Raw genomic sequence first — 26,919 nt, 5'->3', positions numbered from 1 at the left:
GATGTATCCTATCGGCCTTTGCTATTGCTGTTTCCTGATAGTTCTCACTGGAGGACGACTGGATCCGAGTGGGGATGTATCCCATCGGCCTTTGCTATTGCTGTTCCCTGATGTTACCTAGAGGCTTTGGGTTTGTGTCTGATGTGAGATTATGACCTGCCTTAGGTTGAGCCAGTGCAGGAACTACATGATCAAAACTAGATCAGGGACAACTGATGAACAGCTGCTGGATTAGAACTGGACCTTCATGTGTGGAGATGTCGTGAAAGTTGGTGGAGTCAGAGGAACTCAGCAGACAAAGGTGGTGCCAAGTACTACACATCCAGACCTAGGCCTCCAAGTGTGGCATTGGCTCAGGAATGGTTGGGGTTAGAAACTCACCAGGCAAAGGCAATTTGCAGGCTGTTTATCCTGTGCCTTTTTTTTTTTTTTTTTTAAAGATTTATTTATTTTATGTATATGAGTACACTGTTGCTCTCTTCAGACACACCAGAAGAGGGCATCAGATCCTATTACAAATGGTTGTGAGCCACCATGTGGTTGCTGGGAATTGAACTCAGGACCTCGGGAAGAGCAGTCAGTGCTCTTAACCACTGAGCCACCTCTTCAGCCCCAGTGTGTCCTGTTCTTAACTGCCAATGTTTGGCAGGGACTTTACAGTCGTTTCACATATAATTTGTGGACAGGTAATTACTAATTTGTCAGTTAGACTAAGGAAGGCAAAGAGGAGGTGAGAATTAAATTTCCTATTCTGGTAGACAATATTGGCTTTCAGATAATAGGTAGGGCATTATGTCATTATTTTACCATAACGCCACCTTCCAGACTGTGTTGAGGGCCCCAGGGGCTGCTTCTATTGATCCATAGACCTCCCCCCTCATCTCTGTCAAATGTTCTGGGTAGGATGTATGCCCTGTTGATGTAAGTACAAAACTAAAAGGAAGACATGGAGCCTGCCCCAGTGTCTCCCTCTGAAGCAGTAACAGTAATCTTGCCATATTCAAAATAACAAACTGATCTAATATAAAAATCTGAAACGTAAAATTTTATATATAATCTAATGTTCTTGAAGGAAAGAAGTTCAAGTGAAAACGTGTACTTTATAGAAAGTTGGGTACCTATAAATTTGCTTTGATGGGTATTCTGGGTCCAGGCAAGGGACAGAAACGGAGAAGAAAGTGTTGTACACATGGTATCTGTTGGAAGATTGTGGAAGTGAGGGAAGGTAGGCCCCGTGTTCCCATGACATCAGTCTTTCAGGAAAGCTGGAAAGAGAGTTGTTATAATATGCTCCAGTTCATTCATGTGTCTCCCTTGAGATTCAGTTGCTTTGTCTATGAAATATGATGATCCTTCCCAGACTTCCAGGAGGGTCGCTGGTTGTCCATCAGAGTTCTCAGAAACATTCTTTAAGCCTGAGATCCCGTATGTCTGGTAGAAGGCACACAAGCATGGAGGTTATGCAAGTACAACCTTCTCTTTACCTTCTTCACGTAAAGGTCTCTGCCCTCAAACTGAAACAAAATGGAGTCCTCCCCCTCCTCAATCTGTCCCTCCCAGCTGTCTGCTTCTAAATCATTCCTTCCTTGTAATCCTCCTGCTAGGCCGGATGGCTGCTCTCTCCATATAGGGGATAGGCTGAATTTGCAGATGCTTTGTGGGCCAGACAATTTTACCTTTTGCAAAGTTATTCAGTCCTACCATTTTGTTACAGAAACAGCTATACACTAGACAAACTTTTGAACACTTGTACTAAATAGATATATGTTCCTCAACACTATAGTTGTAGAGCTTTCTGAAAAGCACATTGCGCTGTATGTAGTTTCTGTGAATTAGTCTTTCATACACTATTATAATATTATAACTAAGTAATTATGTTGATGTGAATAGCTGGTTCGTGTGGTTTTCACTACTGTCTAATATGCTACTGAGTAGATCTCCCAAGATTTTGTGCATCCCCTTATCTATAAACATTTGCATTATCTCAAGCTTTTGCTGTTATTAGCAGCATTGCAGGCTGAGGAGGCAGCTCAGTGTGTACAGAGCCCATCTAGTGATGCTACAAACAATATTTCTTGCCTAATCTGTATACAGTGAAAAGCTGCTGACCTCAGTGTACCCCTCAGCCTTAAATCTGTCTAGAATTTACCACACCAGATGTTTTCCCAAGTGCAGCATGACCTGAAGTGAATCAGGGTTCAGTGCCAGTGTCTGCCTTGCCCTGAAGCTCCTGAATTCCCTCCTTGCCCTTACCAAGGCACTCTTCTCATCCCCAGATTCAACTGGCATGTTGGGCCGTATCATCTTTGCCTGGTGGAAGGGGTAAGTTTGTTTCTCTTCTTTATTCAGCTGATTCCAGTAGTACTTCCCAGTGCCATTTAGTAGTGGTGTGAGGCTTTACTTGCTAGAAAAGATTGAATGAGAAAAATCATGCAGTGTTTAACATTTTGTGTCCCACTTGTGTTCTATATTAACCTTAGTCCCCATAGGCTTTCTGGGTAGGGCTGAGCATTTTGGAGATGCAAGTCTGGGAATATAGCAGAGGTGAGCATTTGACCTGCTGTGGGCAAGACCCTGGGTTCAGTCCCCTAAACTGAAAAGAGGAAGATGACAAAGATATGTTTCCAGATGTGAAATACACCTAGGAGAGGGAAGTTGTTTTCTCGGTTCTTACTCTGTCATTGTTGAGGTGGCACTGAAGCCTTCCCTCCACACGCTGGTGAGGTGTGAAGAGCGCCCACGTGCTCAGCAACTCCACGGTGCATATATCGTATGCCCGGCCTGGAAGGACTCCCTCTCCCTCTGAAAGATTCCAGATAAGATCTGGAGCTAACCGTGCAGACTCTGGGCTGGACTACCCTGCAGCATCTCCTAACACTGAGTCCTTAGGTGCTTATGCATGGGCCAGAGGATAACCAACTAGAATGGAGGCAGAGGGGTAGCCACCTGCAGTGTGGTAGAACAGAATACCCTAGGCCTGGATATTGGGGCCCAGCATTTCCCTCGGTCTTCTTCCCACCTACCCATTGTTCTGTGAACCAAGAGAGCCTGTACTATCTGTGACCTGACGTTATACCAAATTGGGTATTAAGCAGTCCCAAGTGTGTGGACTTTGACCTAGTTACCTTTGAAGAACCACAGAGAAAAGGAGAATGATCCAGGTATAGCCTCTTCAAAGGTTGTCCAGAGAGTGGGAGAACTGTCAATAAACAGAATTTTTCCTCAGAGCCAGTACAGGTGAGATACCCAGCACTCACTGAAGACCTTCCCAGCTAAGGATCATATTTCAGGGGACTGGGAATATTGGAACAAAACACTGGTCAGAGAGGCAGCTAGAAAATCACCTTTCAGGAGAGCTTCATCATGAGAGAGCTTCCCACCTTGCAGTAGAAGACCACTTAGGAAGCATATAACATCCTGCCAAGCACAGAATGATGGGGCTCCAACTGAGGGGAGCAGGCCTTCCCTTCAAAACTCAGAGAGGAGCGAGGTGAGGAGAGGTAGCAGCCATGTGCAGTGTAATAAGGGGACCTGGGGGACAAAGGGAAAAACCTCAAGTCTCCCAAACAGCAATCTGACCTTCATCGATTTTTCAGAGGTGTGGCAGAAGTTCTACACCATGTGACTTAGTTTGGCCCAGTCTTTGGTAAGGGAAATGGAGCCAGCACTAGATCGGGCTGGGAACTTATCTTGAGAAGGGCTGCAAGGCCTTTCTTACCCGCTTATCATAGAGCTCCAGGAGGGTGTCGCCCGGTTTCTGGGGAGGGGAAAAGCAGCTAAAGAATTCCTGATCTCATAGTGACAGGAAAGTATAAGTAGGGAACCGGTTCTGCTCCGGACCTCCAAGATCAAAGCACAAAGGAGATTGATTTGTCCCAGAGGGACAAAGGGCAGGGAATAAGAGACAAAGGCAGGAGACAGGGGACTAGGGAGAAAGGGCATTTGTCCCGGAGTGAGGACAAAGGACTGCCTCTGGACAGAGGAGACAGATGTGGCCCATGGGAAAACAGCAGTTAATAAAAGTACAAAGGGAAAGCCCATGTTAGGATGAGATGTTTAATTTTCATTGGGCATCTTAACTAGGGGACAAAGGGGGCTTTTGCTTGCTGGACTTCAGTACTTTGGTAGCTGGTTCTTGATACTCAGCCTCAGGAGGAGGAGGTGGCCAAATAAGGGAATAGACTTTGGGAGCTAGCTTTAGGAATGTAACTTAACAGTTTTTAGCAAGGCAGAGTGAGTAAGGCCTGCCAGAGCCATGTGGGCACGCTGTGGGCACGCTGGAGCTGCCCAGAGCCCTTTCAGTATATTCCCGTCCTGAGCCCTGTAGACCTCATCATGATCTAGGACAACTCCTTACAGCCCACAGCCGTTTTCCTGTGTTCTAAATTGCAACGACCTCTTATCCCCAACAGGAGCAAATTGGACTGTAATGCCAAGCAGTGGAGGTGAGAAGAGAGGAGAGATGGGGGAGGAGGGAGGGAGAATCTGCTGTTATAAAGTCTCTGGTTTGTGACCTCTAACCTCTGATTCTTTCCATAGGCTCTTTGCTGACATTCTCAATGATGTAGCCATGTTCCTAGAGATTATGGCTCCCATGTACCCAATCTTTTTCACCATGACTGTCAGTACCAGCAACCTAGCCAAGGTACCCACCTCTGGGACACTTCTGTGCCTGAGATACCATCCTTGCCGACGCTGTGTTTGGCTTACCCGGTCCCTGTACTGAAGGAAGTTCGAAAAGGACGGAAGTTCATATGTTTCTACTGAGACACAGACAAGTTTTCTGATCCTCTGACCAGACAGCCCTTGTACCTCAGCCGGCTTGTGCAGCCAGCATGTTGGAGCACATGCTGGTGAGGGTGCTCTGAGCTGAGAGTGAAGGGTGGTCCAACACCAGTATCTAGGGGCTAGCTTCCCGCCACTTGAACTCTTAAGTAAAACATCTTTATAGTGCCTGCTGCATGGACAACACAGGCCACAGACTCTCACATCTTTAAAGGAAATGACACGTAATTTCACAGATACCTATGAGATTATAGTTCTGAGCATACCAGGTGAGGAATGGTCTTGGGATGTAGAAAGGCCCTACCTGAGACTGAGTCCTGAGGAGAGGAGTTTATGATTCTAGGACCAAGAAATCACACACACACACACACACACACACAGCAATGCCACAAATCACCACTGAAGCAGACGCAAGGTTTCCCTCTGTGGTGGGGTTCACTTGCCCTCACAGCACCTTCAAGTGAGGAAACAGGCCTAGCAGGGTCAGAAAACCCATCACTTCAGTCAGGTATGTAGAGCGCAATAAAGCCCCAAGACTCAGTACTGGACACATTACACTGTAGCCAAGCAGTGTTCTGCCACAGGCACTTTTGGTATTGTTTAGGGACAGGCAGTAAATGCTGGACACACCTTAACTTATCAAGGTAGGAAACCCCAGAGAGAAGACCCTGCTGTAGCTGTGGACCAGCTGGGGATTGTGACTTCTGGCATATCTTCCAAATTTAGCAGCAAACTGCTTCTGAGACCCATGTCTGTCAAATACTGTCCCAGAGCAAGGCGTGGTCTTTCCCCTTAAGATCCATCTTGGCAGAGTTTCAGTCTGTGACCAGCACTCCCTCCACAGCTACAGCAGCCAGAAGCTGGCTGTCACCACTACCTCCTCACCTCAGCGGTCGCTTGCCGTTCAGATCTTCCGGTTTTCCTCCTGCTTCCCACCGTTCATCCCCTTCCCTCACTGGCAGCCCCTCTGCTGGACAAGTTCCTTCCCAGGGAGTCTGTAACCCTTAACACAGCCCAACACTCTCTTGAAAGTCAGTTGTAAAGGGAATTTTTATGCTCCTGTAGTAATTGTCCTGTCCCAGGCTCCCGGCTTCTGTCTGCCAACCTAGACCTGGTCCTGAAAGCTCCCAGCTTCCATACAATCTCGTCTAGGCCTAGGTGTTCAGCCTCAGACTTACTGCTGAATACGCTAACCTTTTCTTGTTCTTTCTGAGCTCTGACTGGCTGGTCCAACTCAGCTGTTCTGGCTCAAACTCCTCTCCAAGCTGACTGATTCAGTCTGGCTGTTCTCTCAGCCTCTGGCTTGCTCTGCTTGGCCTCACAGTAACTCTAGCAATGTTTTTTAATCTTCTGGCTCCTTCTTGTTCTCTTGTGTGTTCTCTTTTAACCCGTGTCTGTAGAAGTGTCCTGGTCAGACTGCATCCTCTGTCTGCAGTGATCCCTGAGCAGCTTCCCTGTCCTCTCTCTCCTCAGGGGAGTTGGGCAGATCCCATTCTGTTAGATCTTTCCTTGATCTATCACTTTGTCTGCCACTCAATTAGACATCACTTTCAAACATGGGTGCTTCCTTCTACAAGCTAACTCTACCTTCATTGTCTGGGATTAAAGGTGTGTACCACCCCTTCTGTACCTAAGCTTTTCTTTACCTGAAACTTACTTGCTCTATACCAGGCTGGCCTTGAACTCAGAAATTTGCTTACCTCTATACCTTGGGATTAAAGGTGTATCTGTATTCCAGCTGGATCACACAGACCTAGAACTTCTTTGGATGTGATCTTTTGCCAGAGCAGCCTTGTTCTGAATTAAAATTTCTCTACAGTCAGTGGGCCAGCAAGGTGCTGGCACCAAGTCTGCCGACCTGAGTTCAGATTCTGGAATCAACATGGCAGGAGAGCAGGGGCTCCCACAGATTCTCCTCTGACATCCATGCATGCATCAGCACGTGTGTGCATGTGCACACACACAGTAGTAAACATAGGAATCAAATTAGGTTACTTGTCTGAGCCATTGCTCTCTGGAAACCTTAAAGGCTTCCAGTTTTTTATCTGGAACCAGACTGTCCCCTGCCAGTCACGTGAGCCTCATCTTACACCACTTTTCTTTTGATTTTGAATAAATTAGTTCTTCCACCTTTATAGTTATAGTTATACTTAAGTTTCATCAAAAAACTGTCATCATTCTGTGTCTGTCATCTACAAGAGACTTGATGATCAAAGTTATCAGTGGCTCTAGTTGCTATCTAGAGATCTCAGGAGAGATGTAAGTGCCTTAATCCAGGGCCACTGGAGTAAGTGTGGGTCTGCCTGAAGTGCTTGGTGGAACTAAGCTGGGACAGGAAGAAGAAAGGACTTACAAGGAGGCAGAAGTTGAAGACCAGACTGGACCTTATCAGGGAGAGAGCGGGTGCAGCCAAACCCAGCCACGGAGATGGCAGGCGTGGCTTTAAAAAGACCCCAGCAGGGCGCACCCCTGGGATTCTAGCATCATGGGGTCTGAGTTAGGACTATTACAAGTTCTAGGGCAGCCTAGGTTACATGGCAAGACCCTGATTCAAAGAGGGCAAAAAGATCTTTGGGGAAAAGAAGTTGGAATTTCCTACAGTCAGGGTCACAGGGTAATAATGGCTGGCAAGACTTCCCTTTTCCCTTGGAACAATATCAGGAACAGGTTTCTAAAGAGTAAGAACTAAAGGCCAAGAATTTCCCTGAGTGTTTGGCGGAGGGGAGGTGTCACCAGAGACCTGCTTTTCTCTGGCTGGGGTGAGTTATCTATGCGATCACCCACAGGAGGGCCTGCCTTTCCACAGCACATATTGCCCTGACCTTCACTCTTCTCTTTTTCCCTCCCAGTGCATTGTTGGTGTGGCTGGCGGGGCCACTCGAGCTGCATTGACCATGCACCAGGCCCGAAGGAACAACATGGCAGATGTGTCAGCCAAGGACAGCAGCCAGGTGAGCACAGGCATGGGAAGCCGTGTGAGTGAGGTAGGGAAGGGTCCAGGGCCTTCTGTGGAAGTACAGAAAGAGACTTCTAAGTGTCCCTGGGAAGGAGAGGAGTAGGGAGAGTACAGAGAGAAACTTAAGCGGCCCTGCTGTCACCTGGTGGGATCAGCCATATCCCCACTGAGGCATACTCAGCATGTGAGGTTGTTAGGATGCCAGCCAGAGGCCTCCACTGAGTTGGAAGGTCCTCTGGCCTAGTGCTCCACTTCGGACAGAGGGAGTCTGAGCAGGCGGGCTGGGAGGGATAGCTCTGACACTGGACTCCACAGGTCTTACATTTTGTCCCAAGCTCTGTGCTAAGCGCTCTCTGGGTTTCATTATTTATTTCACACCCTGTAAAGCCAGCACTTTTATGATCCTGGTCTCACTGTAGAGGAAAGTAAGGCCTGGACAGGTCCCAGAAATGTGGCATGCTGATTTTGCTGTTGTTTACTTGCTTACTCCTTGTAGTTGGTGACCCTGAATCAGCTGGGAGCCCATCCTATCCAGTCCTGTTCTAGCCTTGGCTCACACTGTTTTGCTCAGTGCTCATAAACTAGTATTTGTAAAGCCTCCATCACATATTACCTGTGTCTTCTCCAGGAACTCATTCAGTCTTTCTATTGTTAATGTACCCATTGAGACCATTTCACAGATAAGAAAATAAAGGGCAGAAAGGCTCAAAGTCCATCTAGATACCCTGGGGCAAGTCCCTCTGCCCAGTGAAGTGGTTGGACTAAGTCAGACAAGGAAAACCCAGGCCCTCCTCTCCAGTGTCTCCCAGCTTCTTGTGTTAGTTCTCCCTGGCTCCCAGTGCTGCCTCAGCCCGAAAGCTTTGTTTCTGTAGAGCTTCCTCAGAAAGGCAGAAATGCATCATGGGGGCTATTCAGACCATGTGCTCAGTCCCATAGCTGGCCCCTGCTTTCTGCAGGGAAAGTGAGGTTTCCTTTGGGCGTTCTTAGTCTCGTTAATAAAATGATTTATAAACTGACTCGGTGTAAACAGGGGAGCACAGAGAGGAAACTACTAAAATAATTGCTTCATTATTCAGGGAAGGTTTTTATTGTAGATAAGAGAGAGAAAACAGAGAGAGAAGAAGCAGACTGAACATGGCCAGGGCTATCTTCAGGAGAGCCAAGAGAACAGGAAAAGAATAATGGAGATAGCAAGACACAGAGAATAGCAAGATAGCAAGAGTGATGGAATAGCAAGAGTGGGGAGAGTGGGGGTATAAAAGGGGCCAGCATGCTAGTGTTGGGGGCAACATACTAGTATGGGGTCAATATGCTAGTGTGGGGCCAGCATGCTAGTGGGGGGGACAGCATGCTAAGGGGGGGCAGCATGCTAGTGTGGGGGCAGCATTGCTAGTGTGGGGCCAGCATGCTAGTGTGTGGGGGGGTTCAGCATGCTAGTGTGGGGCCAGCATGCTAGTGTGTGTATGGGGGTCGGTCAGCATGCTAGTGGGGGGGGCAGCATTGCTAGTGTGGGGGCAGCATTGCTAGTGTGGGGGCAACATTGCTAGTGTGGGGGCAGCATTGCTAGTATGGGGGCAGCAGGCTAGTGTGGTGCCAGCATGCTAGTGGGGGGGGGGCAGCATGCTAGTGTGGGGCTTTGAATTGTATAATAAGTACTTGTGAGTAGGGACTTATGCCAGAGGCAAGGGAAGTGATTCTTTTTTGGAACAGAAAACCTATTTCACAAGGTCGCGAGGAATGCTGGCTTTTTTCTCTAACACCAGAAACCCTTCTGTAGCCAGCTTTCACTACTTTCTGACCATATGGCCTGCCTGAGAGCAGCACTCAGGAGGAAGCACAGGGATAATTAGTTTAAGAGATAAGAGAAATACACAGCACAGGTTAGGTAGAAATCCCAGTAGCCTCCGGGAGGAGGGATGGAGAAAAGGTTAATACCCTTTAATGTGGAATAGAAATAGCTTATTAAGAGAAGAAAAACACTCCTAAGAATAGAAGTGGCTAGCAAGTTAATAGACAGTCCAAAAGGCATCCAGCCATGTGGCATGTAGTACAGAGTCTTTATAGCCCCCTCTTGTCTGTGTCTCTTAGGCTTTGTTTCACGTATACTCTGGGTGAGGAAGGACAGAGGAGAGGAAGGGCAGAGGTGAGGAAGGGCAGAGGAGAGGAAGGGCAGAGGAGAGGAAGGGCAGAGGTGAGGAAGGGCAGAGGTGAGGAAGGGCAGAGGAGAGGAAGGGCAGAGGTGAGGAAGGGCAGAGACTGTCGACACAAAAACCACAGCTGTCGTCTTAAAGGAAATAAGAGACAGTTTATTCTGGAGCCGTTTTGAGTAACCATTGCCCAGGAACACAGAATTGGGTTGCTCTTAATTCCATGTTCCAACAGGGAAGCAATTTCAGGACATTTTTATAGTTTTACAGAATAAAGAAAAACATCAAGGCAAGTTTATAATACATTGGTGGATATATCAGAGAAGCTTAACAGACAGATTTTTTAAAAAATAAATCTGACTTAAGTGTCAGTTCTTTAATTAGAACCCTGTCACATTTTGTAGAAACTATAAGCTTACTTTGATACAACAAAATCTTCTTTTTTAAAAAAAGTAAATTAATTGTTTGGGAAAAGCTAAAGGTACAGGGCTAAATCATTGCCCCAATTTTTAGATTTTATTACTAGCAGAGCATAGAGGACCTCTGATGAGGGGACTTATCACGCCCTAAAAGCCAGGTTATTTTCTAAGCACAGGATGTTTGAAGCACATCCTGGTCAGAGCTGAGACAGCTAAGCAGCAGGTTCTGGACTCAGACTGTTTATTTGATCCCCTTTCCACTTTAAATTTTAATTTCAGTATGAATTGAAAAGAATTGTGGTTAAGCTTGGCTGTTTAACTAATCAGACCATTTACTTATAAGACAGTTTGGTTCTGTGAACACATAGCAGGGCAAGCGCACGAGAACACGCGGTCACATGTAAACATAACGCAGGACCGTCCGCTGGACCGTCTCAGGTTAGACTATCAGTTAGCTCACATTATAATGGCATTAGCAATTCTTATTCCAAAATACGTTTTTACAGATATTATTTTAGTATAAAGTCAGAGATCTTTGATCTTAAAACCAGAGTGTGACCTGACTCCGAGCTCACTGGGCACACACCCACAGCTTGACCGTTATGTGACTTTCTTTAAATTGGACAAGATAAGAACCGAGAAAAGCATGTCTGTAAAGGACAGAGGTGGACTGGAAACAGGTCTTGCTTCGTAACGACATAGTTCTTAGGTAAAATATAGGTTTAGAAGTTAGAAAGGTAAGGTATTCATTATTAATACCTGTGGACTTAAGAACATACCATCCTGCTTATATACAGAGCAAGGAAACCTATATTGTGAATGGTATTGTTGTTTTATATTTAAAAAATAGCATTTAAGATTTTAGGAAGTAACTTATAGACCCAAAGATACCATTTTAATAGGTTTTAAGAAAGCAAATGAGAGCCTTAATTTATATACACACATATAAGGCTTTTTAGTATATGCTTACACATAGTTTAAGGTATGCCAAGACATAAAAAGTAAATTTAAATTTTTAGCATGAGACTTTTACTTATTTGTAAAATTTTTAATAACATTTATGTTTTTTATATATGTATATACATACACATACACAATTATTTTAAGTACATAGAACAAAATGGATGAAAGAAAAAGTGGTCCCTGTTACTTAGTTATTCTGGGAAATTTTAGGGACATACTGAGTTCCATTCCTTATTTTCCATACATGTAGACTACCATACTAGGACATACCATCACTTGGAAATGCATGTGACTCAGTTACAACCAAGCGGTCAGAAGTTCCCCTCTCTGGCTTTGGAGGGAGGGAGGTTGGTGTGTGGGGTCTGAGGTTCTTGTAATAGTGAAAGTTCTTAGAGTAACATTGTAATCTGAGTTAATCAGTTTAGGAATAGTCTTTGGACCTTTATGGAAAAAGAAGGAATCAGCTTGGTTTGAGGAAAGTTCTCCTTCAGGAAGAAGAAGGACGGTACTGTTTGAATTGGGGTTTTTGTAAGTCGCCATAAGACTACAGATAATCATAATAAGACACAGATTTAGATGTAGCCCACTGCTGTCTGGGGACTCTCCAGAGATACTTTGTAGCTTTTTGTTGAGGGCTTATGATTGAAAAGGATCATGAACAGTAATCGCTCCTGAGGGTCCAGCACTCTCCTTGCCTGAAGTGCCATAGCACTGGAGTAAATGGAGACTTCAGTCCTCATATGCCCCGTAGGGCAGATCAGTGCCCCTGACCTTTCCACAGTAAACCCAGCTAGAGGCAGGCAGTTAAGTTTAAGAGTTATCTTTTGGCCCAAGCTTTCATTTACCTAGCTTACTGAGGCCATGGAGTACAGTAAAATATTCGTCTCTCTCTCTCTTTGTGTTCTAGGGGCTGTGTCCTAGCATGTCATAGCAGCAGGTGTAAGGACAGAGAAAGGGCTGCTGTTATTGGTGGTTGGGGTCTGGGCTGGGTGTTCACAGGTCCTTGGCTTCTTAACCCAAGAATTGGAAATAAAGGCTCACACAGATGTGCACAAGAAACAAGGTAATTTTAGTTGGAGCTAAGCCGTCCGTCCTCCAGATTAAGACAAGATCCACTGTCATAACTGACAGCTAGCCACGTGAGTGAATACACTCGGGGCTACAGCTTGGTGTTTCTTTCTATGGGGCCTAGGGGAAGGAGCTGGTTACTCACGGGGATAGTTTAGGTTGTTCAATATTTTGATTAATAGATTTTTTTCTCCACTGTGTATACCCCTTCTCATAGTGCTTCCAATTTTAGTCATATGCACACTCCACTACATAGTCCTTGCATGGTAAATAGGAGATTCTCCCTAAAAGGCTACTAAAGGAGACAGTTTGCCTTACTGCACATACACCCCAGACCAGTACAGACCAGATTGGCTTTTCTGCTCTTTATATCTGGATATGTTAGGAATACATTTAAATAGAAACTGTCTAAATTTGGTAATTACCAGGGGCAGGGAAGCTCACTTTTCACAGATAGGATACTGGAAACCCAGTGCAAGTCAGGGATGGCAGATTTTTTGAAGACACTAGGTACAGTGTTTGGAGAGGGATGTGTGTGCAAAGTATATGCAGATGCAGGAGCCAGGCTGCTCAGTGGAGACAGATGTGCATAAACCAAAGCCAGGTGGGAACCCTGGGCACAGAAGAGCCCCTGAAGTAGAGTAGAATGTCCCCTGATGGCACTCTGGACCCAAGACCAATCTTCCTGTCTTTAGCTACCCAAACATCCTTGGGGAAAACTCCCCAACATATAGCCCCAAAGGAATCAGGGACACTGGTTTGTGCTCCCCTCGCCCTCTCTCATTCCCAACTACCTGGTGCAGAGCCCTCCTGTGCTGCTGAAGCTGATTACCGTCTCTATCCTAAGATGCACTAAAAAGTAAACAAAAATGGATGGAACCGAAAACCAGATGGGCTCAGAGCTCTTGGTTTGAAATCACTGTTCAGGGTAAAGGACAGGGGTGTAGTGTTCTGTTTGGATTTCACCTCTAGCATCATTTCGCTTGGCGATAAATGTTTTCTGCTTATGGAGAAGACATCTGCGAGGTGAACCGTAGAAACACAGAGTCACCTCAGCTGTAGAGACTTAACACTCCTGAGCAGCATGGGCTCAGCACCCACAAGCCACCATATAAACCAGTTCTGGAGCTAACCTTTCCTGGTGCCAGCCACTCTTTAGTCCTTGAGTCCTGCGGTAGAATCCCAGACTGTCACCCCTTGCCCCCATGAAGAATTGTCCCTGTAGAGAAGAAGTGTGAGCTGGAAGGCACTGCAGGCACTGACATTCCAACTGGAGCCAGTAAGATCCTGCAAGGATCTATGTTAGCTTTCATTTCATCACGTGGTGAGGGACACCCGGGAGACAGTACTTTACTTAATAATTCTTGTTATAGAGAAGGGAGAGCATTGCCACCCCTCCTTACCCAGGGAGAATAAAGGAAGTGAATTGGGGAATAGGCACTGTGTAAAGTATGTGGGGGAGAGCTTGCAGTTCCCACTCTTGTAAACTTTCAGGCTTTGGAGGGTGATCAAAGAGAACCAGGAAGATTGAGTTAAAAATTTTCATAGGACCGGAAGAATGTGAATTGACTATAAACAGGACATAAAGTTAACAACAGTTAAATACACAATGTCTATCACTATCAAGATTATGAAATATAACCCATTTCTGCCAAAAACAAAAATAAAAAACTAGAGATCCAATTCTAACCCTGCTTACCAATGAGATGGCAGTATTTGGCATGAGCTCAGTTGGATTTGTAGATCTTATAAAGCAAAAGGCATTACGAGAATTGTCAGGAATATACAGACAACATTTTGTTTAAATGAAGTTGTTAAAAGAGTTGATCTTGATTTAAAGCCTCAGCAACACTTTTGTGGCACCTCCATTCTGTAAAACTCACCTGCACCGGCCCCTCCGCCTGAACCCTTGGGGTCAGTCAGGCACATGGCTCATAGCGGCCTTTGTGCACAGAGCCACTTCTTGCTTCTCTTGGTGGAAGGTGGTCTAGACATTGTAAAGGATGAGGAGGACAAAGGAATGCAGAGAAGACAGGGATGTGAAGATGAGTTCTGGCAGAGTGGACTGCCAGTGTCACAGGGACCCCGAGGATGACACCTACATGATTTGATGGTCACTTCTGCCTTCACACACTTGTAGCCTATCTCCTGCCTTAGAAAACTGGGCCCAGTAGGAAGCAGGTGCTGGCTCTGCCATCATGGCCCTCCAAGCCCTTACAGCGCTGTCATGCTTGTGACCCAGGAGGGATGTGCCTGCTGAGACTCAGGGCCTGAGGCAGAAGAGAGGATGAAGCCTGGAGACAGGTGTTTCAAAGGGAATCTCAGACAGGAGGTAGCTGAGTCTTCAGAGGAGTCTCCTTGGGAACCCTTCTTGGTTCTGACATGTTACAGGGGAGCCTAGGGTTCCTCTTAGAGGTTCTTAGCCTCATTAGTGAAAGAGTTCAGAAACAAACCCAGAAGGAAGCTCAAGGATAATTTTATTAATAGTTTAGTAGGAGAAAAACACAGTAAAAGTTAAGTGAACACTCCCAGTAGCCTACAGGAAGGAAGATGGAGGAAAAGTTATACCTTTTAAGTTAGCCATGGAATTAAAATGGATTATTTAGAAGGGGTAAGAGCCTACCAGGGATGGAAGTGGGCTAGTGAGCTGAGGAAAAAGTTTACAAAGTGCCCAGCCAAGCTGTGTGCTCTTTTACAAACACAAGCCCTACACCCCCACCCTTGTAGTTCTCTGGAATACTGTTAGGTGATGCCAAGGTAAAGAAGGACCCCAGTCCTCCTCGAACCTCGGCTCCTTTGTCTTGTTTGTCTTGAGGCAGCAAAGCTATTGAGCGCTCACTTGTTGCAACTTTACATGGCTACCCGGCTGACTTTACCTATAGAAGCAGAGACTTTCTGCCCCTGAGCTCCCGACTGCTTCCATCCCTAGTTCACCACTTCATACTGGGGCTTCAGTCCCTCAGCCTTTCTCCTTCCAAGGAAGGCTACAAGCAAAAAGAGCTGGTGAGCCTCAGGGCCGCTCCATGCCAAGACCAGCTTTCCCCAGAATCCCGTTAGCTAGGATCCACAGCTAGGTCTCTTGATTGAGGCACTGGGGCCGAAGCAGGATTCCCCCTGCCCCCCCCCCCGAGTGTTTTCATTCTGGTTAGTAGAAGGCTCTGGTTACATTGGTTTACAAGCAGAAGGTCAAGACCTGTTCCTTGTCTTCCTGGGGTTCCGTGTTTGCCAGTATTGCATACCAAGCAAGGAGGGACCCACCCTTTCCAGCATGCTGCAGAAAATGAGATGTGCACAGGCCAGAGTGCCCAGTTTGGGACTGCTCTGGTGAGTCTTAGTCTTGGAAGCCAACCAAGGTGTGTCCCAAGGGCATTCTAAGAGTATTGTGTTGACTGAGCAGAGAAATTCCCGGCATCTTTTAAATAGCAGCTCACTCACCAAAACATTAAAAGTACCGTAGGCTCCCCCATCAGGGTAGGGAGCCCTGGGTGGCTTTTGAAGCCCTAAGGATTATAATATAAAACACTGACGTTTTTTTCTGACTTGCCGGAAGCCCTCTAATGCTCAGCTTCTCTGCTGTTTTCCAGGAGACAGTGGTGAACCTAGCAGGGCTTCTGGTCAGCCTTTTGATGCTTCCTCTGGTATCAGATTGCCCAAGGTAAGCCAGGAGTGAGGCTGTGGTGAAGATGCCAGCTCAGCCTCTTCCTGGGTCCATTGGCTACCTTACTGTCTGGCCCCAGCCTCAGCCTAGGCTGTTTCGTCCTGCTCACCGCCCTCCACATCTATGCCAACTACCGGGCAGTCCGAGCCCTCGTCCTGGAGACCTTGAATGAAAGCCGCCTCCAGCTGGTCCTAAAGCACTTCCTTCAGAGGGGAGAGGTACTTGAGCCTGCTTCAGCCAATCAGATGGAGCCATTGTGGACAGGTGATCCAAGTGATCCAACCCTTTGGTTTCTGGTTCCTGGGTTTCCCGCCTTCCTTCCCCCTCTGCCTGAGCTTCCTGACTGCTTCCAACAGGTTTCTGGCCATCCCTGTCTCTGTCCCTGGGTATTCCCTTACACCGCTTGGCCTCCAGGTGAGTGGTCCAGTGCCTCCTGATTCCCACACTTCCCACAGAAGCTCCTGCTTCAGTTACACACTGGTTTTTGGTCAGGCTTCACTGTATAATCTGTTGTAGGTTTTTTATTGCCATTGTACAATATCTGAGATCAGTGAGAGCTCATGAGGGAGGCAGGAAATAGAACAGAGAGATGTGGTGGCAGCCAAGTGCCTTCTGAGTACCCTGTAGATACCCGTAGGCCAAAGCAGCCCTCAGCCTCCTTAACATGCATGGTAGTGACTCAGACTCAGGACCATCTAAGATGCACAATACAGATGAAGGATGTGGCCCATCCTGAATCAAGTTACCTACACCATCCCCTCTAAGGCTCATGGGGCATTGTGTAAGAGGGGGCAGGAAGTCTGTAAGCTGGAAGACAGGGTAAAAAGCTCTGAATACCATTTTCTACACTTGGTATGATCTGGTTTACTGTTTTTGGTGTCAAACACTATGAATAAAAGCAACTCAAGGAGGAAAGGATTTCTTTGACTTATAATTCCAGGTCACACTCAGTCATTAAAGGAAGCTAGGGCATAACTAAGACAGAAGCCATGCTGTTAACTGGCTCACTCACCACCTCAGGCTCAGCTAGCTTTTTTATGCAACCCTGGCCTGACTGCCGAAGGGTGGTGTCACCCCAACAGATCATCAATCAGACAGTCTCTCACAGACATGCCCATAGGCCAATCTGGGCAAGGAAGGCAATTCTTTGGTTGAGGTTCCCTCTTCTCTGGTGACTCCTAAGTCATGTCAAGTAGACACAAGCTAAGCACCTCACAGTACAACCAATGCAGTCATTAACTCACAGCTGTCATTCCCTTCACTAAGCTCGCACGAGGCTGGCCATACCTGTCAGCCAGGGAGGAGGACTATTATCTCGTAATAGGTTCTGGGAGAAGGAAGCCACTGTTCTCAGCTGTGTACCCATTCCCGAGCCTTCCAGCCTTCAGCCATAGCTCCAAGCCCATAGTCATAAAGAAGGCCCTGGTTTACCTCAGTGAGCCACAAAACAAAGCAAATAGACAGTAAATATGAAAGATTTGTGGGAGAAGCAAGATGGGGGCGGTGTAAATGGTCAGTATGCATGATGTATATATGCAACACTGGAAATCATAATTTTTGCAAAAGATGTTTATTGATGATGGAAGGGTTTATAGATGAAGGAAGGGATGTACATGGGGAAGACTGTGTACAGGAAGAGAGAAGGTAGGAGGGGCTAAGGCAATAGCTAGAAAAATGGGCAGTGAGCAGAAGCCAATGGCAAATGGACGGTTACAGCCAACAGTTTAACCAAGTGGGTCCTGCTGCCTTGCTTTCGCTGCCCCAGTGCACCCTTCTCTCCCTCAGTGTCTCTGAGCTGAAGCAGCTGGTTGAGGGGCATCACGAACCATACCTCCTTTGCTGGAACAAGTCACGAAGTAAGTGTGCTGCATTCTCCCAGTCTTCATTCCTCTGACTCCAGGCCTCCAATTCCTGGACAGTTTGGAAGCTGCCTAGAGTCCTAGAGGGTGCTCTAGACCAAATTTTGATGCATTCAAATGAATAGCTTCATGCCATAGAGAATTCGCTGTATCCCTCTATGACAGTGGTTTTCAACCTGTGCGTAGCAACCCCTTTGGGGGTTGAATGACCTTTTCACAGGAGTCACATATCAGCTATCCTGCATATCAGGGATTTACAGTTTGATTCATAACAGTAGCAAATTATGGTTTTGAAGTAGCAATGAAAATAGTTTTATAGCTGGGATCACCAAAACAGGAGGAACTGTATCAGAGGGTCACAGCATGACCCTTGACATGCAAACCGCTGATCTAGAACATGATGCTACAGAAGTTGTCTTATTACTTGTGGCATTTTTCTAAGGATTGAGTAGGGTGATTTCATAAAAAGTGTTTTGTACATTGCAACATATTCAGGTAAGACTGTGGCCCTTGGCTTCTCTGTAGACCACTTTGTCTCTTACCCTGAGTCCTTTGTTAGGCAATGAGTCCTCGGGATTTGCTGATTGTAATGTCTTAAAGGCATTAATGTTCATTGATGAAAGAAGTTACCTCTTGGAGTTACTGTGAAATTGCTCTTGAAAACTGAGCATTTCAGTTTGGCTAAAGAAACAACAGAAGTTGAAGTTGGGAAGGGAAGAGTGGGGACTTCCATGTCTGGCAATGGCCTCAGACAGACGAGAAAATCAGAAAAATGGGTTGAAGGCATTTGAGGAATAGTGCTTCTGATCTGGCTGTCCCCTGGGTCTCTTCAGACCAGGTACAGGTTGCCCTGAGCCAAGAGGCTGGCCCTGAGACTGTCTTAAGGGCTGCCACCCATGGGCTAATTCTCGGAGCCCTGCAGGAAGATGGGCCACTTCCAGGAGAGCTGGCAGAGCTGAGGCACCAGATGCAGGCTGGTAAGAGCTGCATGGCCTCATGCTGATTACAGCAGGGGTGGGAAAGGGTGGGCTATCTGTTCTGCCGAGGATGTGAGAATTCCTGATTTTATATCCATCAGATCCTAAGAAAGAAAGCTGGATTCTTGTCAGGGAGACCCATCAAGTGTTGGACACACTGTTCCCAAAGTTCTTGAAAGGTAACATCACCCTCTGATTTCTGAACCTTGGCTCCTACATGGGAAATCAGGCCTGCTTTCGTCTGTGCTCTTTAGTCTGGGTCTCCTGTTTCCCTACCTATAGGACTGGAGTTCAGGATGGTCTCTGATATTGATAGTCTAGAAACCAAGTTGGTCTTAAAGCATTTACTTCTTTCTGCCCTTTTCCATGTGCTATGGCTGATTTCTCAATGCACAAAATTTTAGCTTCATTTTCTGCCACAGATAATCCCAACAGAGGAGTCCAAGTAGTGTAAGAGTCCAAGTAGTGCGCCTCTGCTCACGTAACCCATCCCTGTAGTGAGAATTCTGGAAGTTTGGTTTCTTTTAAAAGCACAGAAATATTATAAGAGTATGTTTTTTGTTTTCATCCCAGATATAGGGATATAAGGCTGCTTAGGACTGTCCACAGCAGCTGACTATGAGTTGCCTCGAGCTCCAGCAGAGCCATGGTTTTGCCAGCTGTGGATAGTTTCTGTGACTTTTGGAATTCTGGGAACTTTTCATAGGGTATATACATGCTAAGTCTCCAAAAGGTAGGGTGGGTGGCAGTTGGTCATTCAGGGTGAGAGGTTGGTTGCAGTTTGTTAGTAGCCATGGTCAAAGGAGAAACAAAAGGAAAGACATTAGATTCAGGGATCTCTCTCTTTCCCCCCTCCATCCTTCTTTCTCTCCTATCTAGTGATAGGGGGTGAAACTGAGGGGATAAAGGGTGGGAAAAAGAAGAACCCAGAGTAGCCCCAAGACCCGCTACACATGCCCAGGTTCAGCCCAGAGTCATCCTGTGACCTTTTCCTAGGACTGCAGGCTGCTGGCTGGAAGATGGAGAAACACCATCTAGAGGTGGATGAGTGGAGGGCCACGTGGCCTCTGTCTCCAGAAAAGAAGGTCTTATGAGCAGCTGGGCTCCAAGCCCAGGACCCAGGACAGGAACCCAGAGACCAGGATGGAGCCGAGAGCAACAATGTTTCAGCCACAACAGGATGTTAGAAGGGCAGCTTTATTTTTGTATAGGCAAACCTCTATGACCAATTGGCCATCATCTTGTGGGAAGTGACAACCAATCAAATGGACTGGACCCCAGGTAAAGAGGAAGGAAACAGGTTCCTTCCTGCTGTAGTCTTGCCCTGTTCCTTTTCCGGGATCCACTCCAAGCTGCTCACCCTCACTCTTCATGAGGCTCAGACATGCCCTGGTTGTGTAGCTCATGGCATCCAGCACACTTGACTTTATGCATAGAAGCCCCAGAGGAACACAGCCACGGTCATCATGAGCAGGGCATTGAGGTTGACTACTTGTGCCCAGCCGGGATCCTCACTGATGTCCTCCAGCTGCCTGGTGGTTGCCGCCACCTCCTCGGTAGTGGGTGGAGGACTCCCTGACCCACTCCTGCTCATCCCACAGAACCAAAGCAGGCACTGGCGGAGCAGGCCCGGAGCCGGGGACTGGGCCTCTGGAAGGAAAGGGGAGCACACAGTTAGACTGAAGGGAGTTAGCTCCCCGAGCTCTCCAGGGTACCCTCCCGGGGTCTGCCTTACCTTCCATCTCCATTGCACATTCCTGGCACCCATTCTGCACAGGGGCAGGGGCTGGACCTTCTATCTCGTCAGCATCCAGGTCCTCCCGCTCCTCCTTGCTGTGCCGGAGACTGAAAACCAGGCGGTGGAGCTGGGAAGTTAGGGAGAAGGGACCAGGTGGGAGTTCTGGCCGCCACCCCAGGTCCATGCTGGCACACAACTTTGTCACTACCTCCATTCCCCCAGACCCCCTTCTGACCTGCACGCCTGCCCAGGCTCAGCTCACTCAGGTTCCTCTTTTCAGAACAGTCTTTGCCTTCACACTGAACCCCGAGATCTTCATCTAGTATTAAAGTCTTCAGCCCTGCCCAGTCCCGTGTTTCACCCCAAGTTTTAGGTCTACACCCAGAATCATAGTTCTTCAGTTCTGATACTTCATGTTTCTATTGTCATTTGCTCTGCTTCCCAAAAATGTCAGTTAAGTAAAGGTGCTTGCCCTGGAGACCGCTTCATACTGCACTCCTGGCCTCTGGCCTCTGTGGGCATTCCCTGAAGCAGACTGGCTAAGGGGGCGAAAGGGCTCATCCATCCCATACAGTTCTTGTGGTCTCCCGGCCCCCTTAGCCAGGCACTTACATGCTTCTGAGGGATGGGTGCGGTGCACAGGGAGATTCCAAGTGTGAGGATGCCAGAGCAGATGAAGAGAATGATGGCGAAATAGAGGTAGTGTACCCGACAGAAGAGCGCCGGGCACGCTGAGGGTCGCACACAGCTGCCCGAGCCAAAGAAGAACTCGGGTATAAGACGTGCTAGGCCCATCAGCAGGCCCCCAACTAGTCCCCAGAAGGCTCCCTACGGGAGAAACAGTGTTAGCCTACTCAAGCTGCCCGAGCCTCACCCGGAGGTCACGTAAACCTACTCACCTTCTCATTAACACGGGGCACAAAGAGTGCAAGCACAAAGACTGCAGACACCGGAGGCGCCAGATAGCTGGAGACTGACTGAATGTAATCGAAGAGCTGCCCACCCTGCGCTGCCTGAACCACTGGCAGCCAAGCCACGGACACTGCCACGATGAATACCACCCAGAGCCTGTAGTTGAGGACAATCAGATTTCACTGAAGCCCCGCCTTCCCCATTATCCTCCTGGTGCTCCGCCCACATCACAGGGTCCTTTGTGGAGCTGGGTGGGAGCCAGGCCACACCTTCCAACTAGCAGCAGCTCCTTATCACCCGCTCGAGGCCGCAGGCGCGTGTAGATATCCATGGTGAAGAGCGTGCTACTGCTGTTAAAGATGGATGCCAGAGAAGACATGAGGGCAGCTAGCATGACTGCTAGCATGAGTCCACGCAGACCTGTGGCCAACAGGAGCTGTCAGGCCAAGGCCTTCAGTGCGTTCAAGGTGGTGAAAGATCGGCGAGGTGACCCTCCCATAGGCAGTCCCCAAAGGCTTGGCCAAGGGCAACCCGTTTCCAGCCCTCACCATTGGGCATGAGCTTCACCACAAGCCGTGGATAGGCGATGTTAGAGCAGCCCACCTCAGTGCCACACACTCGCTTACACACCTCAGGTACCACACATGCCACTTCATCTGCAAGAGAGAAGCTATAAGGTGGCTAGGAAGGACCAGGATCTGGAAATGAGGGTCCCTGAAGACTAGTGTGAACGGGGAATCCTAGAGATGGTGCTTCCAGTGGGAAGCAAGACTGAGATACCAGGTCTCCAGCAATTAGGATAGTAGCAGGTATAACTGGCAGGCACTTGAATCCTTGAACAAAAAAAAGGGTGGGGAGGATCTGGATGTGGCACAGTACTGCTGAGGCTGGGGTGATGCAGACAGACAGGAGAGGATCTGGATGTGGCATAGTACTGCTGAGGCTGGGGTGATGCAGACAGTACCTGGGTACAGAATGCGGCTGATCATGCCTGGCATGACCATGAGGAACATGGGCATCAGCTTCAGGTAGCCACACAAGATGCACCCAGCTTTGATGTGAGTCAGATTCTTTCCAGCCAGGCAGCGCTGCACTATCACCTGAGATAAGGGTATCCAGATATATGGGTCATCCCTGTAACTCACATCCCACAGGCCTTGCCTCTGCTCTTCATGGCCCCTTAGCACTAACCTGCAACCCCACCCTGATTCATACTCAACCTCCAGCTCTATGGAGCCCCTGCTACACCTACATCTTCCAATCCTACCACTGGATTCTGACTTCTTGGTCCACCCTGGCATGATCCATCAGCCAAGGCCCTGCTTCAACCTAACTCCAAAGGGTGGTGTCACCATCGACTAGCACAGCGCATTTAGAGTTCTGTCTCGGGCATGCACACACATACCAGCCCTCACACGCCTTGACCTACCTGATCGCTGCACCAATACCAGCCCGAGACAATGGTAAGCCCCAGGAGCAGCGCAGGCCACGGCAGGTCTCCTGTCACAGGGTCACGCAGCAGGTGATAGGAGTCAGGCCTCGGCTGATAGCAGGTGCTGGAGATGTTGCCAACAGCTGGATCCTTGGACACCGTCAGTGAAGTCACTGCTCCCAGGTATTTGTCGAAGAGACCCGAGTACCCGCCCACTTCATGGAAAGCTGTGCAGGCAGGGTTGTCAGGGGATCTGGTCCTTAGGACCCACGTTGGCAGAGATGAGCAAGGTTCCAGCCCCATACGTTAAAAGCTCTGCGGCAGCAAAGAGCCATGCCCTGCCCACAGTGGGTAAAGCCCGTACCATAACCAGTGAGGATGAAGGCCCCAGCAAGAATGACGAAGGTCTGCACGGTGTCTGTGTACATCAGTGCTGCCAGCCCTCCTGCAACAAGCCTGGGTCAACGGAGGATGGCACAGCTGCTGGTCCCTGACACCCATGGTTTTTGAGACTAAGAAAAGTACCCATTCTAGAGAACAGATTTTATAAGAATGAGGTTGGGCTTGTACACTGGGGCACCAGGAGGCAGAGTTGCATTTGGGAGTCCCCTGATACTTTCTTGGCCAGGAATGCTTGTGGTGCAAGTCTCCCACAAGCCACTACTTGGCTTGTTTTCTCCACTGGGTGATAGGGTGGGGTGATAAGGTCCAGGCCTTGCTTGCACCCCGTCCTGCAGCAGGCCCTAAGCCCACTTTGGCACCACCCTACCCATTGTGTACATGATCTGGGATCCTGAGAACTACACAGAATTTAGCCAAAGATCTCGGAGACTCGCCAGGTCAACTCTTGAGACATCCAAGAAGGCCAGGAGCTTCTAAATTATTTCCCTCCTCTCACTATTGAGACTCCCTCAGCACTCGCTGGGTACCTGACTTTACAGTCCAAATCCAAGGGACACTGAGAGAAAGGGGATTTATTTTCCCCAGATTAACTCTTCTTGTATGATATCACACTTCTGTAGCTCTGCCTCACGTTCCTGTTTCCCAGTAGAACCAATGGCTCCCCTCTTATGTTGCAGGCCAGCTCTCTGTCACCACCCTCAAACTCCGTGCCTCCCACTCTGCCACTCCCGTGCAGCCACCTGTCACAGTATAAATCATGGTGATGCCCAAGAGAGCGATGACGGAAGCATAAATGTTCCAGCCCAGGGCCTGTTGGATGAATACTGCCCCGGAGAACATATCCACCTTTCAGGAGAGAACATATACATAGATGAGAGGCCAAGGCAGAGATTCAGGTCCAATGCCTGCCCCCAAAACCATATATCCTGTGTGGTCATACCTCAAAAGCCCACAACCAGTTTTCAACAACCTGGTCTTCCCAGGTCCCGAGCACTGTACCTACAGCCTGGAGACATGCTCTTTCCAGGCCCCACCCCTCGTGCTGATTCTCGCTTTTCTCCTTGTTCCTGCCCCTTCCAGAGGTCTCTGAGGCGTCTGTACCGCCCACCGCACGTGCTCACCGAGATCTTGGTGAAAATGTACAAAAAAAGCGAGAGCACCGACAGGTAGAGGCGAATCCGGTGCCCACCAAAGCGCTTGCGGAGGTACTGAGGCATTGTGATCACACCTGCGGTCAGATACACTGGCACGAAGAGCCATCCAAGGAGCAACACCACAAAGAGCGCCTGTGGGAACAAATGACAGCCCAGGATAGCATCCTGAGCAGGTCTGTCCTAGTCCTCACACCCAGGTCCCAGAGGACGACAGCGGAAGTGCCTGGGCCCTGGACACGAAGGAAAAGAATCTTGACATCTTCCCGGCACCTTGACTATATAGAGCCCTTTTTGCGATTACAGACCATCACCTCTAACTAGTCTCTCCCAAGGTTGTTATGGCCCCTCCCTGTCTCTCCAGCAAATTAACCTGCGTGCACAGACTCTTCAGACTGACCTCAGCATCTGCCAGGCAGGGCTGCCTCCCCTCCTCCACTGGCCCAAGAATTTTATCCTCATAGGCTCAGTTCAGAGGCCTCTTACAGAAAGGCTCAAAACCTCATCTCTACAACCGTCTTTGTTTTTGTTCAGCCTAGAGATGCTCACAAAGAACATCGAGCATCAAAGAACATCGAGACAGGTACTTCATCAGTGAGGTGCTGGCCCCATTTCAGAGTTGTCAAGGCCCACCACCGAGGACTGATGCTGGCGGATACGGAAAGTCAGGAGTAGGACCTGCCTGTAAGCTAGTATGTGATCCTTGCTCCCAGCCCAACCTCACACACACACCCCCCAAACTGGGCTGTTCCAACTTGTTCATATCCCCATGCCAGGAGCTTCCCCAAGCTGTGATCTTTCCAGGAGTTTCCACTGGGGCGGATTACTATAGAAAAGAAAACCTCACATTCCACTCAAATCCAGCCACCGCCAAGCCACTTGCTGCACCAGTCCCTGCCAGGCCCACAAAATGACCGCTGCCGATGTTGCTGGCGAACAGAGAGGCTCCAACCTGGGTGGCCAGAAATGGGGGTGAGCTAGGCTGCTCCTCCAGGGTCCCTCCCATCCCATCTCCCAGTCCCTCTCACCGGCCACCACACCATGCTCCGTCCTGCCAGGAAGTAGCCACCAACTGTGCCTCTATTGGTTCTGAACATAGACTGGGAAACAGAAGTGGGGGGGAACTGGGATTGGGGCACATCTTTGGACTTCATTAGCTTCCTCAACACATTCCTCAGTCTTGTTTCAGGCTGAAGATTAACCAGCCCTGGACTCCCCAGACTCTGTATCTCCTTACCCCCAACCTTCTCCCACACTCAGAACAACCCAGGCCCTAATCCTAGCCCAACTACTGGAACCTAGATATGTCTAGATTCAGCCTAACTTACCAGGTGGCCTTAAATATGGGCTGCTGCTCAGCCATAATACAGATATGGGAATGATACATCTCTTAGAGCACTTGTTAGAACACTTGACTTAAAGAAAAACCTATTGATACCCCAGTCTCTTTTGCACAATCCAGAAGGTATGCAGACAAAGAATTAAGATTGGCTTGCCTACTAGATCTAGGTTTCTCCCTCATTCTAGCCAAGCACCTTTTCCTCCCACTCCTCTCTGAGGTCTCCCTAAATCTTTACCCTCAAGCCCCAGAAGCGTTTCCCTATCCAAACCCCCTCAGTGTCTCACCCACAAGCCAACACCAATGACCAGCAGGAAATACGTGGCGATGACCAGAATGTCAGCAGGATTATCAATCAGGACCTTCTGCTCCCCAGGTTCAGAGCCTGCCTCTTCGTGTTGCTCCATTCTCTCCAGCATCTGCCCCTCAAGGGGCTAGTCCCTGGATTCCCCCGGGGGAAGGATTAATGGTTACCTCAGGAGCACTGAGCCGACAAGTTCCCCGGGTCTCAGCCTCCCTCTCCAGCGTGATTTAGCTGAATCAGGTCCTATCAAGGCTGAAGGCTGGCCCTGGGGCGCTGGACCATTCGGAATTCAAGAGCACTCCTTCCTGGGTTTAGGATCCATCCTATACCCAGTGTTCCAAGCAAAATTCCTTCCTGCATTCTCAGAAAATACACCCTCTAGCTTTGATTAGGAAGGCCCGAATCCAACTCTGACAGTGTCCTCCGAAAAAGTCCTCCATAGCACCCCCTGACAGTCAGCAGGACATACATGTTCCTCAGCCTGACTGTCATGCATGCCATGCCCCAACTTCTGCCATACAAAACCCAGGGGGAAAAAATCACATTCCCCTCACTCTCCTGCCCTTCCCAACCAAAATTCTTTCTACGTTCTCTTTGCTCTATCCTGAGAATTGTTTTAAATTTATTTTTAAAATTTTTTTATGCAATATATTTTGGGCAAATTCTTTTCTCTGCCTCAACTTCTCCCAGATCCCCTCCCCTCTCTGATCAACTTCAGAAGAAGAAGAAGAAGAAGAAGAAGAAGAAGAAGAAGAAGAAGAAGAAGAAGAAGAAGAAGAAGAAGAAGAAGAAGAAGAAGAAGAAGAAGA

General features: G+C 48.2%; 2 protein-coding genes across 3 annotated transcripts in view; one reads left to right on the top strand and one right to left on the bottom strand.

The window, feature by feature from the left end:
• C1H16orf58 (chromosome 1 C16orf58 homolog) overlaps positions 1-21,048 on the top strand; it is a 26,677-nt gene extending 5,629 nt beyond the window's left edge. Inside the window, exons 1-12 of one of the 2 annotated variants that reach the window (XM_029537819.1) lie at positions 33-301; positions 2,277-2,322; positions 4,413-4,445; positions 4,540-4,645; positions 7,635-7,736; positions 15,923-15,993; positions 16,076-16,260; positions 16,353-16,410; positions 17,782-17,852; positions 18,689-18,832; positions 18,934-19,011; positions 19,829-21,048. In XM_029537819.1, coding sequence (XP_029393679.1) covers positions 2,288-2,322; positions 4,413-4,445; positions 4,540-4,645; positions 7,635-7,736; positions 15,923-15,993; positions 16,076-16,260; positions 16,353-16,410; positions 17,782-17,852; positions 18,689-18,832; positions 18,934-19,011; positions 19,829-19,926 — 981 coding nt within the window. In that variant the 5' untranslated portion in view covers positions 33-301; positions 2,277-2,287 and the 3' untranslated portion in view covers positions 19,927-21,048. Of the gene's footprint in view, positions 1-32; positions 302-2,276; positions 2,323-4,412; positions 4,446-4,539; positions 4,646-7,634; positions 7,737-15,922; positions 15,994-16,075; positions 16,261-16,352; positions 16,411-17,781; positions 17,853-18,688; positions 18,833-18,933; positions 19,012-19,828 lie in introns of those variants that run through there. The other variant, XM_021216898.1, reaches the window with a different exon arrangement.
• Slc5a2 (solute carrier family 5 member 2) lies at positions 20,011-26,226 on the bottom strand. The gene is made up of 14 exons (XM_021215868.1): positions 26,094-26,226; positions 25,496-25,567; positions 25,315-25,419; positions 24,438-24,602; positions 24,057-24,162; positions 23,279-23,359; positions 22,912-23,141; positions 22,447-22,582; positions 22,031-22,138; positions 21,752-21,902; positions 21,470-21,638; positions 21,183-21,398; positions 20,568-20,697; positions 20,011-20,482 (listed from the first exon to the last, which is right to left on the bottom strand). The coding sequence occupies exons 1-14, from the start codon at positions 26,223-26,225 to the stop codon at positions 20,259-20,261; spliced, it is 2,025 nt and encodes a 674-aa protein (XP_021071527.1). The 5' UTR covers position 26,226; the 3' UTR covers positions 20,011-20,258.
• Positions 26,227-26,919: the final 693 nt, after the last annotated feature.

This window comes from Mus pahari, chromosome 1 (assembly GCF_900095145.1).
Source record: "Mus pahari chromosome 1, PAHARI_EIJ_v1.1, whole genome shotgun sequence".
NCBI lineage: Eukaryota > Metazoa > Chordata > Mammalia > Rodentia > Muridae > Mus > Mus pahari.
This window is presented reverse-complemented; position numbering and strand designations above follow the sequence as displayed.

Coding starts and splice junctions, on each gene's coding strand:
- Slc5a2 (XM_021215868.1), bottom strand. CDS start 26,225: ATGCTGGAGAGAATGGAGCAACACGAAGAGGCAGGCTCTGAACCTGGG. Junction 22,583..22,911: donor GGTATTGGTGCAGCGATCAG/GTAGGTCAAGGC, acceptor CCCTTATCTCAG/GTGATAGTGCAGCGCTGCCT. Junction 21,903..22,030: donor GGTGAAGCTCATGCCCAATG/GTGAGGGCTGGA, acceptor TGTTGGCCACAG/GTCTGCGTGGACTCATGCTA.